The 12,526-nt window shown below is 36.9% G+C and overlaps 1 protein-coding gene across 4 annotated transcripts in view; it reads left to right on the top strand.

Moving 5' to 3' along the window:
• The window catches only part of PCDH9 (protocadherin 9), a 981,897-nt gene extending 971,595 nt beyond the window's left edge, over nucleotides 1-10,302 (top strand). For all 4 annotated transcript variants that reach the window (XM_067016955.1, XM_067016953.1, XM_067016954.1 and 1 more), the window contains one exon: nucleotides 8,220-10,302. In XM_067016955.1, coding sequence (XP_066873056.1) covers nucleotides 8,220-8,593 — 374 coding nt within the window. In that variant the 3' untranslated portion in view covers nucleotides 8,594-10,302. The remainder of the gene's footprint in view (nucleotides 1-8,219) is intronic.
• The last annotated feature ends 2,224 nt before the right edge of the window (nucleotides 10,303-12,526 follow it).

The raw sequence follows: 12,526 nt of genomic DNA, 5'->3' as shown, positions 1-12,526 counted from the left end.
GGTACAAAGTTAGGTTGTTTATTTGAGATGTTTCCTGTTTCTTAAGGTAGGATTGTATTGCTATAAACTTCCCTCTTAGAACTGCTTTTGTTGCATCACATAGGTTTTGGGTTGTCATGTCTCCATTGTCATTTGTTTCTAAGTATTTTTTGGTTTCCTCTTTGATTTCTTCAATGATCACTTCGTTATTAAGTAGTGTATTGTTTAGCCTCCATGTGTTTTTATTTTTTACAGATCTTTTCCTGTAATTGATATCTAGTCTCATACCGTTGTGGTTGGAAAAGATACCTCATATGATTTCAATTTTCTTAAATTTACCAAGGCTAGATTTGTGACCCAAGATATGATCTATCCTGGATAATGTTCCATCAGCACTTGAGAAAAAAGTGCATTCTGTTGTTTTGGGATGGAATGTCCTATAAATATCAATTAAGTCCGTTTTGTTTAATGTATCATTTAAAACTTGTGTTTCCTTATTTATTTTCATTTTGGATGATCTGTCTGTTGGTGAAAGTGTGGTGTTAAAGTCCCCTACTATGATTGTGCTATTGTCGATTTCCCCTTTTATGGCTGTTAGTATTTGCCTTATGTATTGAGGTGCTCCTATGTTGGGTGCATAAATATTTACAATTGTCATATATTCTTGATGGATCGAGCCCTTGATCGTTATGTAGTGTCCTTCCTTGTCTCTTGTAATAGTCTTTATTTTAAAGTCTTTTTTGTCTGATATAAGAATTGCTACTCCAGCTTTCTTCTGATTTCCATTTGCATGGAATATCTTTTTCCATCCCCTCACTTTCAATCTGTATGTGTCCCTAGGTCTGAAGTGTGTCTCTTGTAGACAGCATATATATGGGTCTTGTTTTTGTATCTATTCAGCCAGTCTGTGTGTTTTGGTGGGAGCATTTAATCCATTTACATTTAAAGTAATTATCGATATGTATGATCCTATCACTAATTACCTAATTGCTTCCAGTTTGTTCTTGTAGGTCTTTTCCTTGTGTTTCTTGCCTAGAGAAGTTCCTTTAGCATTTGTTGTAAAGCTGGTTTGGTGGTGCTGAACTCTCTCAGCTTTTGCTTGTCTGTAAAGGTTTTAATTTCTCCATCAAATCTGAATGAGATCTTTGCTGGGTAGAGTAATCTTGGTTGTAGGTTTTTTTCCTTCATCACTTTAAATATGTCTTGCCACTCCCTCTGGCTTGTAGAGTTTCTGCTGAAAGATCAGATGTTAACCTTCTGGGGATTCCCTTGTGTGTTATTTGTTGTTTTTCCCTTGCTGCTTTTAATATGTTTTCTTTGTATTTTCTTTTTGATAGTTTGATTAATATATGTCTTGGCGTGTTTCTCCTTGGATTTATCCTGTATCGGACTCTCTGTGCTTCCTGGACTTGATTAACTATTTCCTTTCCCATATTAGGGAAATTTTCACCTATAATCTCTTCAAATATTTTCTCAGTCCCTTTCTTTTTCTCTTCTTCTTCTTCTGGGACCCCTATAATTTGAATGTTGTTGCATTTAATGTTTTTCCCAGAGGTCTCTGAGACTGTCCTCAGTTCTTTTCATTCTTTTTTCTTTATTCTGCTCTGCAGTAGTTATTTCCATTATTTTATCGTCCAGGTCACTTATCTGTTCTTCTGCCTCAGTTATTCTGCTATTGATCCCATCTAGACTATTTTTAATTCCATTTATTGTGTTGCTCATCATTGCTTGCTATCTCTTTATTTCTTCTAGGTCCTTGTTAAGTGTTTCTTGCATTTTGTCTATTCTATTTCCAAGTTTTTGGATTATCTTTACTATCATTGTTCTGAATTCTTTTTCAGGTAGACTGCCTATTTCCTCTTGATTTGTTAGGTCTGGTGGGTTTTTACCTTGCTGCTTCATCTGCTGTGCATTTTTCTGTCTTTTCATTTTGCTTACCGTGTTTGGGGTCTCCTTTTGCAGGCTGCAGGTTCGTAGTTCCTGTTGTTTTTGGTGACTCTCCCCATTGGCTAAGGTTGGTTCAGTGGGTTGAGTAGGTTTACTGGTTGGGGGGACTAGTGCCTGTGTTCTGGTGGATGAGGCTGGATATTGTCTTTCTGGTGGGCAGGTCCACGTCTGGTGGTGTGTTTTGGGGTGTCTGTAGCCTTATTATGATTTTAGGCAGACTCTCTGCTAATGGATGGGGCTGTGGTCCTGTCTTGCTAGTGGTTGGGCATAGGGTGTCAGCACTGTAGCTTATTGGTCGTTGAGTGAAGCTGGGTCTTGATGTTGAGATGGAGATCTCTGGGAGATTTTTGCTGCTTTGATATTATGTGGAGCTGGGAGGTCTCCTGTGGACCAGTGTCCTGAAGTTGGTTCTGTCACCCCAGAGACACAGCCCTGATGCCTGGCTGGAGCACCAAGAGCCTTTAATCCACGTGGCTCAGAATAAAAGGGAGAAAAATAGAAAGGAAAGAAAGGAAGGAAGGAAGGAAGAAAAGAAGAAATGAAGGAAGGGAGGAAGGAACAGAGGAAGGAAGGGAGGAATAAAGGGAGGAAGGGAGGAAGGAAGGGAGGAATAAAGGAAGAAAGAAAGGAAGAAATAAAGAAAGAAGATAAAATAAAGTAGGATAAAATAAAGTTATTAAAATAAAAAATAATTATTAAGAAGAAAAAATTTTTAAAGTAAAAAAAATAAAAATAAAAAATGGGTCCGTCAGAACCCTAGGACAAACGGTGAAAGTAAATCTACACAGACAAAATCTCACACAGCAGCACACACATACACACTCACAAAAAGAGAAAGGGGGGGAAATAATAATATATCTTGTTCCCAAAGTTCACCTCCTCAACTTGGGATGATTCGCTGTCTATTCAGGTATTCCACAGATGCAGGGTACTTCAAGTTGATTGTGGAGATTTAATCCGCTGCTTCTGAGGCTGCTGGGAGAGACCTCCCCCTCTCTTCTTTGTTCGCACAGCTCCTGGGTTTCAGCTTTGGACTTGGCCCCGCCTCTGCGCTTAGGTGGCCCAAGGGCGTCTGTTCTTCGCTCAGACAGGACGGGGTTAAAGGAGCAGATGATTTGGGGGCTCTGGCTCTGGCCGGGAGAAGGGAGGGGTACGGATGTGGGGCGAGCCTGCGGCAGCAGAGACCAGCATCATATGACGTTGCACCAGCCTGAGGCACGCCGTGCGTTCTCCCAGGGAAGTTGTCCCTGATCCCAGGACCCTGGCAGTGGCGGGCTGCACAGCCTCCCGGGAGGGAAGGTGTGGAAAGTGAACTGTGCTCGCACACAGGCCTCTTGGTGGCAGCAGCAGCAGCCCTAGCATCCCACATCCGTCTCTGGTGTCCGCGCTGATAGCCACGGCTCGCGCCCGTCTTTGGAGCTCCTTTAAGCTGCGCGCTTAATCAACTCCCCTCGCGCACCAGGAAGCAAAGAGGGAAGAAAAGGTCTCTTGCCTCTTTGGCAGCTCCAGACTTCTCCGGGACTCCCTCCCGGCTAGCCGTGGTGCCCTAACCCCTTCAGGCTGTTTTCACTCTGCCAACTCCAGACCTTTCCCTGGGATCGGACAGAAGCCCGAGCCTCAGCTCCCAGCCCCCGCCATCCCCGGCGGGTGAGCAGACCAGCCTCTCGGGCTGGTGAGTGCTGGTCGGCAATGATCCTCTGCGGGAATCTCCGCTTTGCCCTCCGCACCCTGTTCCTGAGCTGTCTTCCATGGCTCTCTTGACATTTTAAATGCTATATATTTGATGGAGAATCATGAATTATCTTCAACTGTATTTTGGAAAATGACAATATTAAATATCAGTGCTTTATAAGGAATGCTTTTCTCCTTTTTAAAAGTATAAAACAAATCAATAAGTGGTTCTAAAAATGAGAAAAACTAACTGGAAACTCTTCAATGTTTACGATGCTTCAGATTATAAACTTTTAAAAGACCAGAACTTTCAAGGAACCAGTAGAATGACTGTGTTCTCTTTAATAATTCATAATAAAAATGTTTCTTTTTTCTTTCTACCAATTCATGACACAGACTTTATGGAAGAAAACTTGGAAGCAATGTTATTTCCCAAAATAAAACTCGTCTGTGTATGTGTGTGTGTGTGTGTGTGTGTGTGTGTGTGTGTGTGTGTGTGTGTGTTTCAGGGCAACCACTGGAAATTATATACAGATCCAAATAAAAAGAGTAAAATTTTCCCTATTTAATGTCATGTCCCAAAATAAAAACTTGCCAGAGAATAAACAAAGTAAGCTTTCCAACAATGCAGCTCAATTATATAAGCAAATTGTTATAATGTAGTTTAGTATATATATATTTTTTCCTTTTTCTTTCTTTCTTTTTTTTTGCTGTCTTGACTCAGTTCTGTGGCCCTGGCTACAAGGTGGTCAGTTTCCTTTCTTCAATAAATCCACATCCCACCACTTCCCTTCTAGAGCTCTCACACTTCTAGGTCATTATGCACCCACCCTAACTGCCCCAAAGGTAAGGTACCAGATATCTTGACACAGACTCTGTGCCCTAGAGCCTGAGAAATTTTTCTAATCAGTCAATCCACAAAGGGCCCTGGAAACCTAGCTACCTCCACCCTGCTTGGCCATACATACACTGCCCCCTACAATTCCAGCTTATTGATACCCTGTTCCTGGTACAACCATCTATGTGGCCCTGCCTGGTGGCCTTTTCTCCTTTAGGGCTATAAGTAACAAAAACTGGACCTCATGCAGGTGCCATCATTGTGTTGTGTCGCACTTTTCTATGGATTTTTAAATTTTATATAACAATCAGCTAAAAGACTGACCTAAGAATCCACAAAACTTCTGTAAATTTATTTATAGACTGTATTAAAAGCCTTCAAATTTATTTACAAGAATGAATCATAAGTAAAATTTTCAAAGAGTAATTAATATTATCTAATGGAAAAAACATTTTTTGCAAGTTAAATATTTTGTACAGTACACACAAATTTTAACTGTAAATGTCTTAAATTGTCAGTTATCTGTAAGAACTTTCAGAAAAATGTAGAAACGGAACTTGGAACAAAGTCCCTCTGCTGCCTTTTAAAGAGACAAGCCTCCCTAAACCCTACCTCCTTCCCAATGACACATTCTTCTCCTCTCTTGTCTCACTGCTTTTAAGGCAATTATTTGTTTCCCAGGATAGACCCAAAGCTCCATGAGGATAGTGTTGACATCTGTTTTGTTCACTGCTATATTCCTGGTGTCTGTCACAGTGTCAGCATATAGTAAATACTCAGTAAATATTTATAGAATAAATAAATGTTATCAGTTCTGAAAAACAATATACTCTATTTGTTAAAATGTGTCATTAAATGCTGAAGACTTAAGGTCCACATATACTTATAGACACACACACACACACACCCCTAGTGTTCTCAATTCTTGGGTAATGTTCTTAATTTAATAAGATGGCAATGTATATTGGATAAGACTATTTAAAAAATAATCTTGCATATTCTCTCTTTTTTATGTACTCAATAAAAACCTGATGCTATTAATATTTCTAAGGTAGCTGATAATTTATTTTTTTCCTTTGGGGATATTAATAGGAAAAGAAAAACTTATTAATGATTCTGGAAAAGTAAAAATTAAGAATTGATGTATAAGAATTGATGTCTAGAAAGGAGTGAACCTTTTTTTTAATGTTTAGTTTTTTATTTTATCTTTGGCTGCGTCGGATCTTAATTGCGGCATGTGGGCTCTCTAGTTGTGGCACACAGGCTCAGTAGTTGTGGTGTGCAGGCTTAGTTGCCCTACGGCATGTGGGATCTTACTTCCCTGACCAGGGATCTAACCCATGTCCTCTGTATTGGGAGGTGGATTCTTAACCACTGAACCACCAGGGAAGTCCCAGGAGTGAACATATTTAGCAGAGAAGTTAAATAATTCATTTATTAACTAAGGCAAAGAGATTGTTGTTGAGGAAGCTTTTGGTATGATGTTTGAGAAATCAGAATCTTCTAATTACTTAAGGTCTGCCTTTTAAGCAGAGGTTGTTTTTAATAATTTCACAGAACATTTTCAACATCATAAAATTTTAATTAACAGTTAACATTGTTCATAGATCATTGCTATTGCTAAGCACTATGAGGAATCAGAAGGCTAATAAGTTGTTTTTTTCCATCAATGGATTTTAAATCTAGTTGAGAGAAAACAAAAATAAAAATGTATACTAACGAATGATATTTTTGTCTTTTGTCCCCCAAAAGACAAAAATGTCATTAAAGTAAGAGTTGAGCGAGTGAACTCAATTAGGAAATTCGTTATTCATTAATAAGGGAAGATTTGTGGAAATCTTCCAGGTCCATGTAAAACATGAATTGGCAAAGTTAGGGAAGCTTGCTGTGGTACCTGGGAAGCAAGCTGCCCCTTGAAAGAGTCAATAATTAAATGAAAACAAGCCAAGCAAAAAGCATCTTCTAGGCCTGCGATCCTGATGTAAGGGGCATGGATTGGTTTGAGCAAAATGTGTTAGCTTTGTGGATACAGAGTCACTGAACACACCAAAGCGGAACTAAAAGGGAGAAATTAGTTTGAACTTTTAAAGTGTGGGCAGAATTCAGAGGACAGAGAAAGGCTCATAGAGAAGATTAAATTAAATATCCTAGGAAATAAGTAATCATTCGAGGTTTGTGAGAGAAATAGTTTTAAGTAATGGACGTATGTTTAAAAAGATAAAACTATTTGCTCATGAGGGGATGGGACTATGGATCAGATGGGAAGGAATTTTAAGGTATTCTAAAGAGCAGTGTTTAGATTTCAAAAATGACAAAAATTTCCGTTTGTATGTGAGAGTACATTTTAGGCATATTTTGTTTTCACATCCAGTGTCCGTTTTAATGTCTGTGTGTTGAGGTCTCAGGTATTTGCCACCAACTCTTACCTATCTCAGCAGGTATTTCTTTTTTAACATGTAAGAAATAACTAGAATATTATTAAGAAAAATAGATGTTAATATTAAAACCCCACAATTATTGGGCACTTAAACATATTAGTAGTGCTAACTTGGACTTAAGCAAAGACCTATATTCCAATTGTCGGCTCTTTTAATAGTTGAGTAGAAAAACTTTCAGGGATGTTTTCTTCATTATTTTCTACATTTTTATTCTGACGACTCTCTACTTTTGAAAATGCTTTATGCCTCAGGCGTTCTTTCCTATCCACTTAACCTCATTCGTAAAATCAATTCCTAACTTTCAAGCTACCACTTATCATTTGACTGTTTAATCAAGGGAAAAGAACAATGACAACAAAAAAACTTTTTCCTTAACCATTTGACACTTGTTGATCATCAGTAAAGAACCGATGTCCTTTTTACATAATAAGAGAAGAGTTTACTTTCAAAATCACGGTTAAAATGTTTTAGATTGCCTGCTAGTAAAAAAATAAATAAAAGAGAAATATCTATGATGACTTATTTTCCCTTTGAATATTAGACTCCATGTGACCCAATTTGCAACTTAGCTAGACTTTCACGTTAGTGAAATTTGGGTTATTTAATACACTTAGAAACCAAGAAAATAGGTTAAGCTTGGAAGGAACCACATGTTGCCTTTGGATGCAAATGGTGTCTTTATTAACTTGGATTTCACAATGTCAACGAGTCAACCAGGTGTATCTTTAATAATATACTTCAGTTAAAACATTCTTTAAAATGATTATTTAACTTTTTAAAGTGTTACAAAGTTATTTTCATAGGATTTCATACTAAAAACATTTTGTATATGGAAAAACATTTTGTATAACCTTTACAGTATTTATTTTTTAATGTTATATTTCAAGTAATACTTTTTATATTCAAGGAGTTGATATGTTAGCATATATTTCAACATTGCACGTAAAATTTTTGTACTTTTCACTATTTCTCGTGCATATGAGTTTTTTGTGGAGAAGTAGGACATAAATCAGTAATAATACATGTCATGGAAAAAGTTCATCAGAAATGATATGTCATGGGTATATCTGTTTACTCATATCTGTCTATTTATTTTTCTATCTGTCTGTATCTCTAGATATAAATGAAGGCTTAAGGACAAGAGATAATTCTCACCTCAAGTAAAAGGAATTTTATTCCTCCTATGTTATTCTTAAAAGGATGGGGAATCATATCTTTGAATTGCTTACCTTAATACAATTTTCATGAGCAAACGAGATCACCAATGCACTTTTTCTGTAAGGAGATAATTTTAAATGAAAACTCTAACCACTTTCTTTCCTTATTTTGTCTCTTGTCCTCTGCAGATGGGCCTCTGGGCCCCCGAGGATTAGCTGAAGCTACAGAGATGTGCACTCAAGAGTGCTTGGTTTTGGGTCACTCTGATAACTGCTGGATGCCTCCTGGCTTGGGTCCATATCAACACCCTAAATCACCTCTCTCAACCTTTGCACCCCAGAAAGAATGGGTCAAGAAGGACAAGCTTGTGAATGGGCACACCCTGACCAGAGCCTGGAAAGAAGATAGCAACAGGAACCAGTTCAATGACCATAAGCAGTATGGTTCCACCGAAGGCCATTTCAACAATGGCAGCCACATGACAGACATTCCTCTGGCAAATCTGAAGTCTTATAAGCAAGCAGGAGGTGCTATTGAGAGTCCTAAGGAGCACCAACTCTAAAAAGAAAAAGGCTATATGGGACCTAATAACTGTATGCTAAATAGACATGCTAATACCGTGTGTGTCAGAGTTTTATGTACTCAATAGATCTCTACAACTATGCCCCTTCTAGCAGGGATATCCATAACTTTGTGTTAGCACCATGGAGGATGCAATGTTTTACCACATAGGAGAGAGAAGATAGTTCTACTAGCCATGTGATCTTGTTTACTAGGATTGATTAAACTCTCCAGAGGTCTCTCCATTGTGCAAATATCCTTTTTTTTTTTAACTGCATTTTATTTTGACCCTGGACTGCTGCTATGAACAATAGAATATGCATTTGGAGAGTAAGAAAGTTCCATGGATTAGAGTGACTGACAAACATATCCAGTTAGAAAATTGTGCTCTTTTTGTCGTTGATCTGTGCTGGGACTGCTATACTTGACATTATACTTCAAAACTTCGAAACTTAAAAAGATAAGCATTAAACCTATTGTGCTGTTAACAACGTTAGTGGACACTTGTAAGTCAATCAGTGTTAAAGTATCTGTAAATAGAAGCAAGCTATTATTAACAACTTTTGTGTACTTATACCGTTCACCTAAAAAACGTTGTAGCATAATTCTGTGTTTTATGGTTGCTTCTTTTCTTTTTTCGTTTGCCTCTTAGTTGCTATTTTTGTTGTTTCTTTTAGAGAAGTGTTTCTGAGTCTGTCTTGACACACATTGTTCAAAAGATCTCAGATACTTGTAGTGAAAATAAAGGTTCTGGAATCTTGCTCTTTTATGATAGCTTATGATGCTGGAATTCTATAAGAAATAAAGATAAAAATGAAAATGTTATATAAAAAAAGGACTGCTGCAAAAGCTTGGAAATTCAGAACCTATTTTCTTGACATCCTTATTTTCAAAGTAGGCAAAAGCAAAATCACTTATTTAGTAGCATTAAGTGAGATAGTAATGAGAAAGTGTTACCCTTCAGAAAGTGATATATCCTGTGCTTGTCACTCATGCAAAACTAATGTATTAAATTAGCATATATTGAAGAAAAAATACTATTCAAAAATAGTTTCAATTGGGCAAATGTGTGTCTACAACTGTTGAAATGGCAATTTGTGTTGATCCTCATATACAATAATGTTGTTGTAACACAAGTGTTAGACCATAGCCACAAACTACTTAATGTGTTGTGCCTTCATGATGTAACAGAACATTCTCCAGGTAGGCTAGTTGGGGGAAATTAAGGGATAGATCTCTAATTATTGCTGTTTAACTGTTATCATAGTTGGTCAATGCCGGCAGGTACCAGCATCTTGTCACTTAGGTCAAACCAACAGAGTGACAGCTAATGTTAATAAGATCTCAGTTGCACGTGCAAACAAATCCAAATTCGAGCATTCTTAGGAGGTTTTTGTTAAGGCATGACAGATGATTTAAACAAATAAATAGCATGCAACAAAATGTCTTTATTGAAAGAAGTGAAAGTTATCTTAATGCCACGTTCAACATCAGTTTAAAAGTAAAAAATAAATAAAAAATGGTTTGCTAATCTGATAATTTGTTCTTACCAAAATAAAATTACTTTGTAAATAGCAATTCACATTTTTCCACAGTATAATGGAAAATAATGGGTAGGAGTGCATTGCTTATTGCAGTACATATTTGTCGGTTTGTGAGGGGTGTTTGATGACTTTGACACAATAAATATCTAAACAATTATCCTTGTTACTGCTTTGCCAGTTCTACGTTATTTACAATTATTCAGCTCTTGCAATAAATGTTCTGAATTCCTGACTGTAGTGTGTTAATTTGTGGTCAAAATCCAAAGTGATGATTTTTACTCTAATTGTTAGGTAAGTATATGTTAATAAAAGTTAACTTTTAATTCGAAATCAAAGAAAATTTGTTAGGGGTTTAATAATACCTACGTTCTGAAAATAAGTTTCCAAGTTAGAGTTAAAGTCCCCTAATGATCTATGAAATCATTTTCTTGGGAAATTCAGGAAGAAAGTTCACTTTCTAGTCAAGAATCATGCAAGTTTCATCAAAGTGAAATCCCAAGTCAGAAACTGGGCAGGTAACACTGGTTATTTAGTGAGGTTATCTTCTTCACTCTTAGTACCCTTTAAAAAGATTTCATGAAACAAACTCTCAAACATTTCATTTTGCTGGCAGAAGAAGACTATTCAGGGATTGAGGCCTTGAAACAAGGGCCAGAACTTCAGCTATATTTATTTCAGGTTAGGAAAATAGGCTCAGAAACTGAAAAGGATAATTAGACACACTCACACATACGCCATGTGTCTATATTCACCACAGAGCAACCGGATCAGAGTTTTAGGGTAAGGAAACAGGTCTGACTCTTTCTCCACAGCTTTTTGAAGAGGTGTAAAATAAGACTCAGGAGATAGTGACATGGAGGTAAAGATACCTGCTTGGACAAGTGGCTGTATGTGAGACCCTAACCCCTCACCTCTGAACAAGCCAGATTTATCCAGTAGTTTAAGGCGCCACCCTCCTTTCCTTCACAGGGGCAGAGCCTGCCCTACTAGGACACAGAGAGTGAATGAATCCTGGAAACAGGCCACTCTTGAAAACAAAAATCCATGCCTGCTCAGTCCCTCCCTCCAATTTTACCAGTCAGAAGTCATTCTTTCTGCCTTGAAGAGTGAAAGGTGAGAGAAAATAAAATAATTATTCTCCTACCTTTTCTTTCCCTAAAAGAGTGGAATAGAAATGCCTTCTTCCAAACCAGAAGTTTGGAAAAGAAACTCCCCATCCCACCGTACTTCTTCTAATAAATATGACAATACCTACTCTTATCAAGGCATTCAGTTATATGCTCTGTAAAAATTAAGATCGGTAACATTACAAACCAAGCTGAAGTATTTACTCATTGAGTAGATAATACATTCATGATAACTAATCTTAAATATCACCCACATTATTTTATTGTGTAGACATTGAATATTATAAATCACATTTACCTGGAAATAAAAGGCAATTACATTTCCTAGGAAAGCACACATATGAAATGTATAAAAATAATGACTTTTAAAGTGATTATCAAATGCTACAGTGCTATATGCCACACATTTTCTAAGGAGAACATAGAAATAAACTTATTAAGCTAAATATGACCCGTTTGAATGAACATTTCTACACATACACTAACATAAAATATATATTTAAATAATGATTATTCATTAACAGACAACTGAGTAGTCATTTTGCTGCACTGATGCTATTCAGCTAATCTCTTTCAGCATACAGTGGTGTTCCCTCCCCCTGCCCATCATTCCTAAGCTAAAGTAAGAAATGCAGCTGAGGCCCAGAAGCCATTCTAGTATATATTAAACTCTCTTGAATAGAAGCCAGGAATGGCTAATTATTATTAGTAAGGGGTTTTGGAAGACAGAGATGAGAGGGATGCCTTGTCAGTTTCAATTCCAATGTGGATGCCAGGGTGTTACTTTGTAAGAGGGCAAACCAAACTATGAAAAGGAGGAGTGGTGTTAGGAGTCTAAAAATGCTTCATTGTTCTGCTTTGTTTTAAATAGAGCTGATCTTCTCTCCCTAAAGGAAGCTCCTTCATTGGTTCTTTTGAAAGAGATCTCTTTCGAATTCTCCCAGTGTTCTTAAAGGCATAGTGATCACATAATGATTTCTCTATATACTGTTCTCCCCTTATCACAACTACCAATCTAAATTTTAGTACACATCAACCAGGCTTTCCACTGTTGAAAAAATATAAAATTAATCTCATAGTAATAAAATACTTTTGTAAGACATACAGTATTTAAAGCATGACTATCATAATAATATTTCATTCACATTTAGTTCACTCAGTTTTCATTTATATTAATGAGTATTCCAAAGATATTAATTTTCTATTATCGTGATGCCACCATTATCCATTTTAAAATATTAAATAAGGTCTATATTTTCTACT

This window comes from Kogia breviceps, chromosome 16 (genome assembly GCF_026419965.1).
Source record: "Kogia breviceps isolate mKogBre1 chromosome 16, mKogBre1 haplotype 1, whole genome shotgun sequence".
Taxonomy (NCBI): domain Eukaryota; kingdom Metazoa; phylum Chordata; class Mammalia; order Artiodactyla; family Physeteridae; genus Kogia; species Kogia breviceps.
The sequence above is the reverse complement of the archived record's forward strand: the minus strand, read 5'-3'. Positions and strand labels throughout refer to the sequence as shown.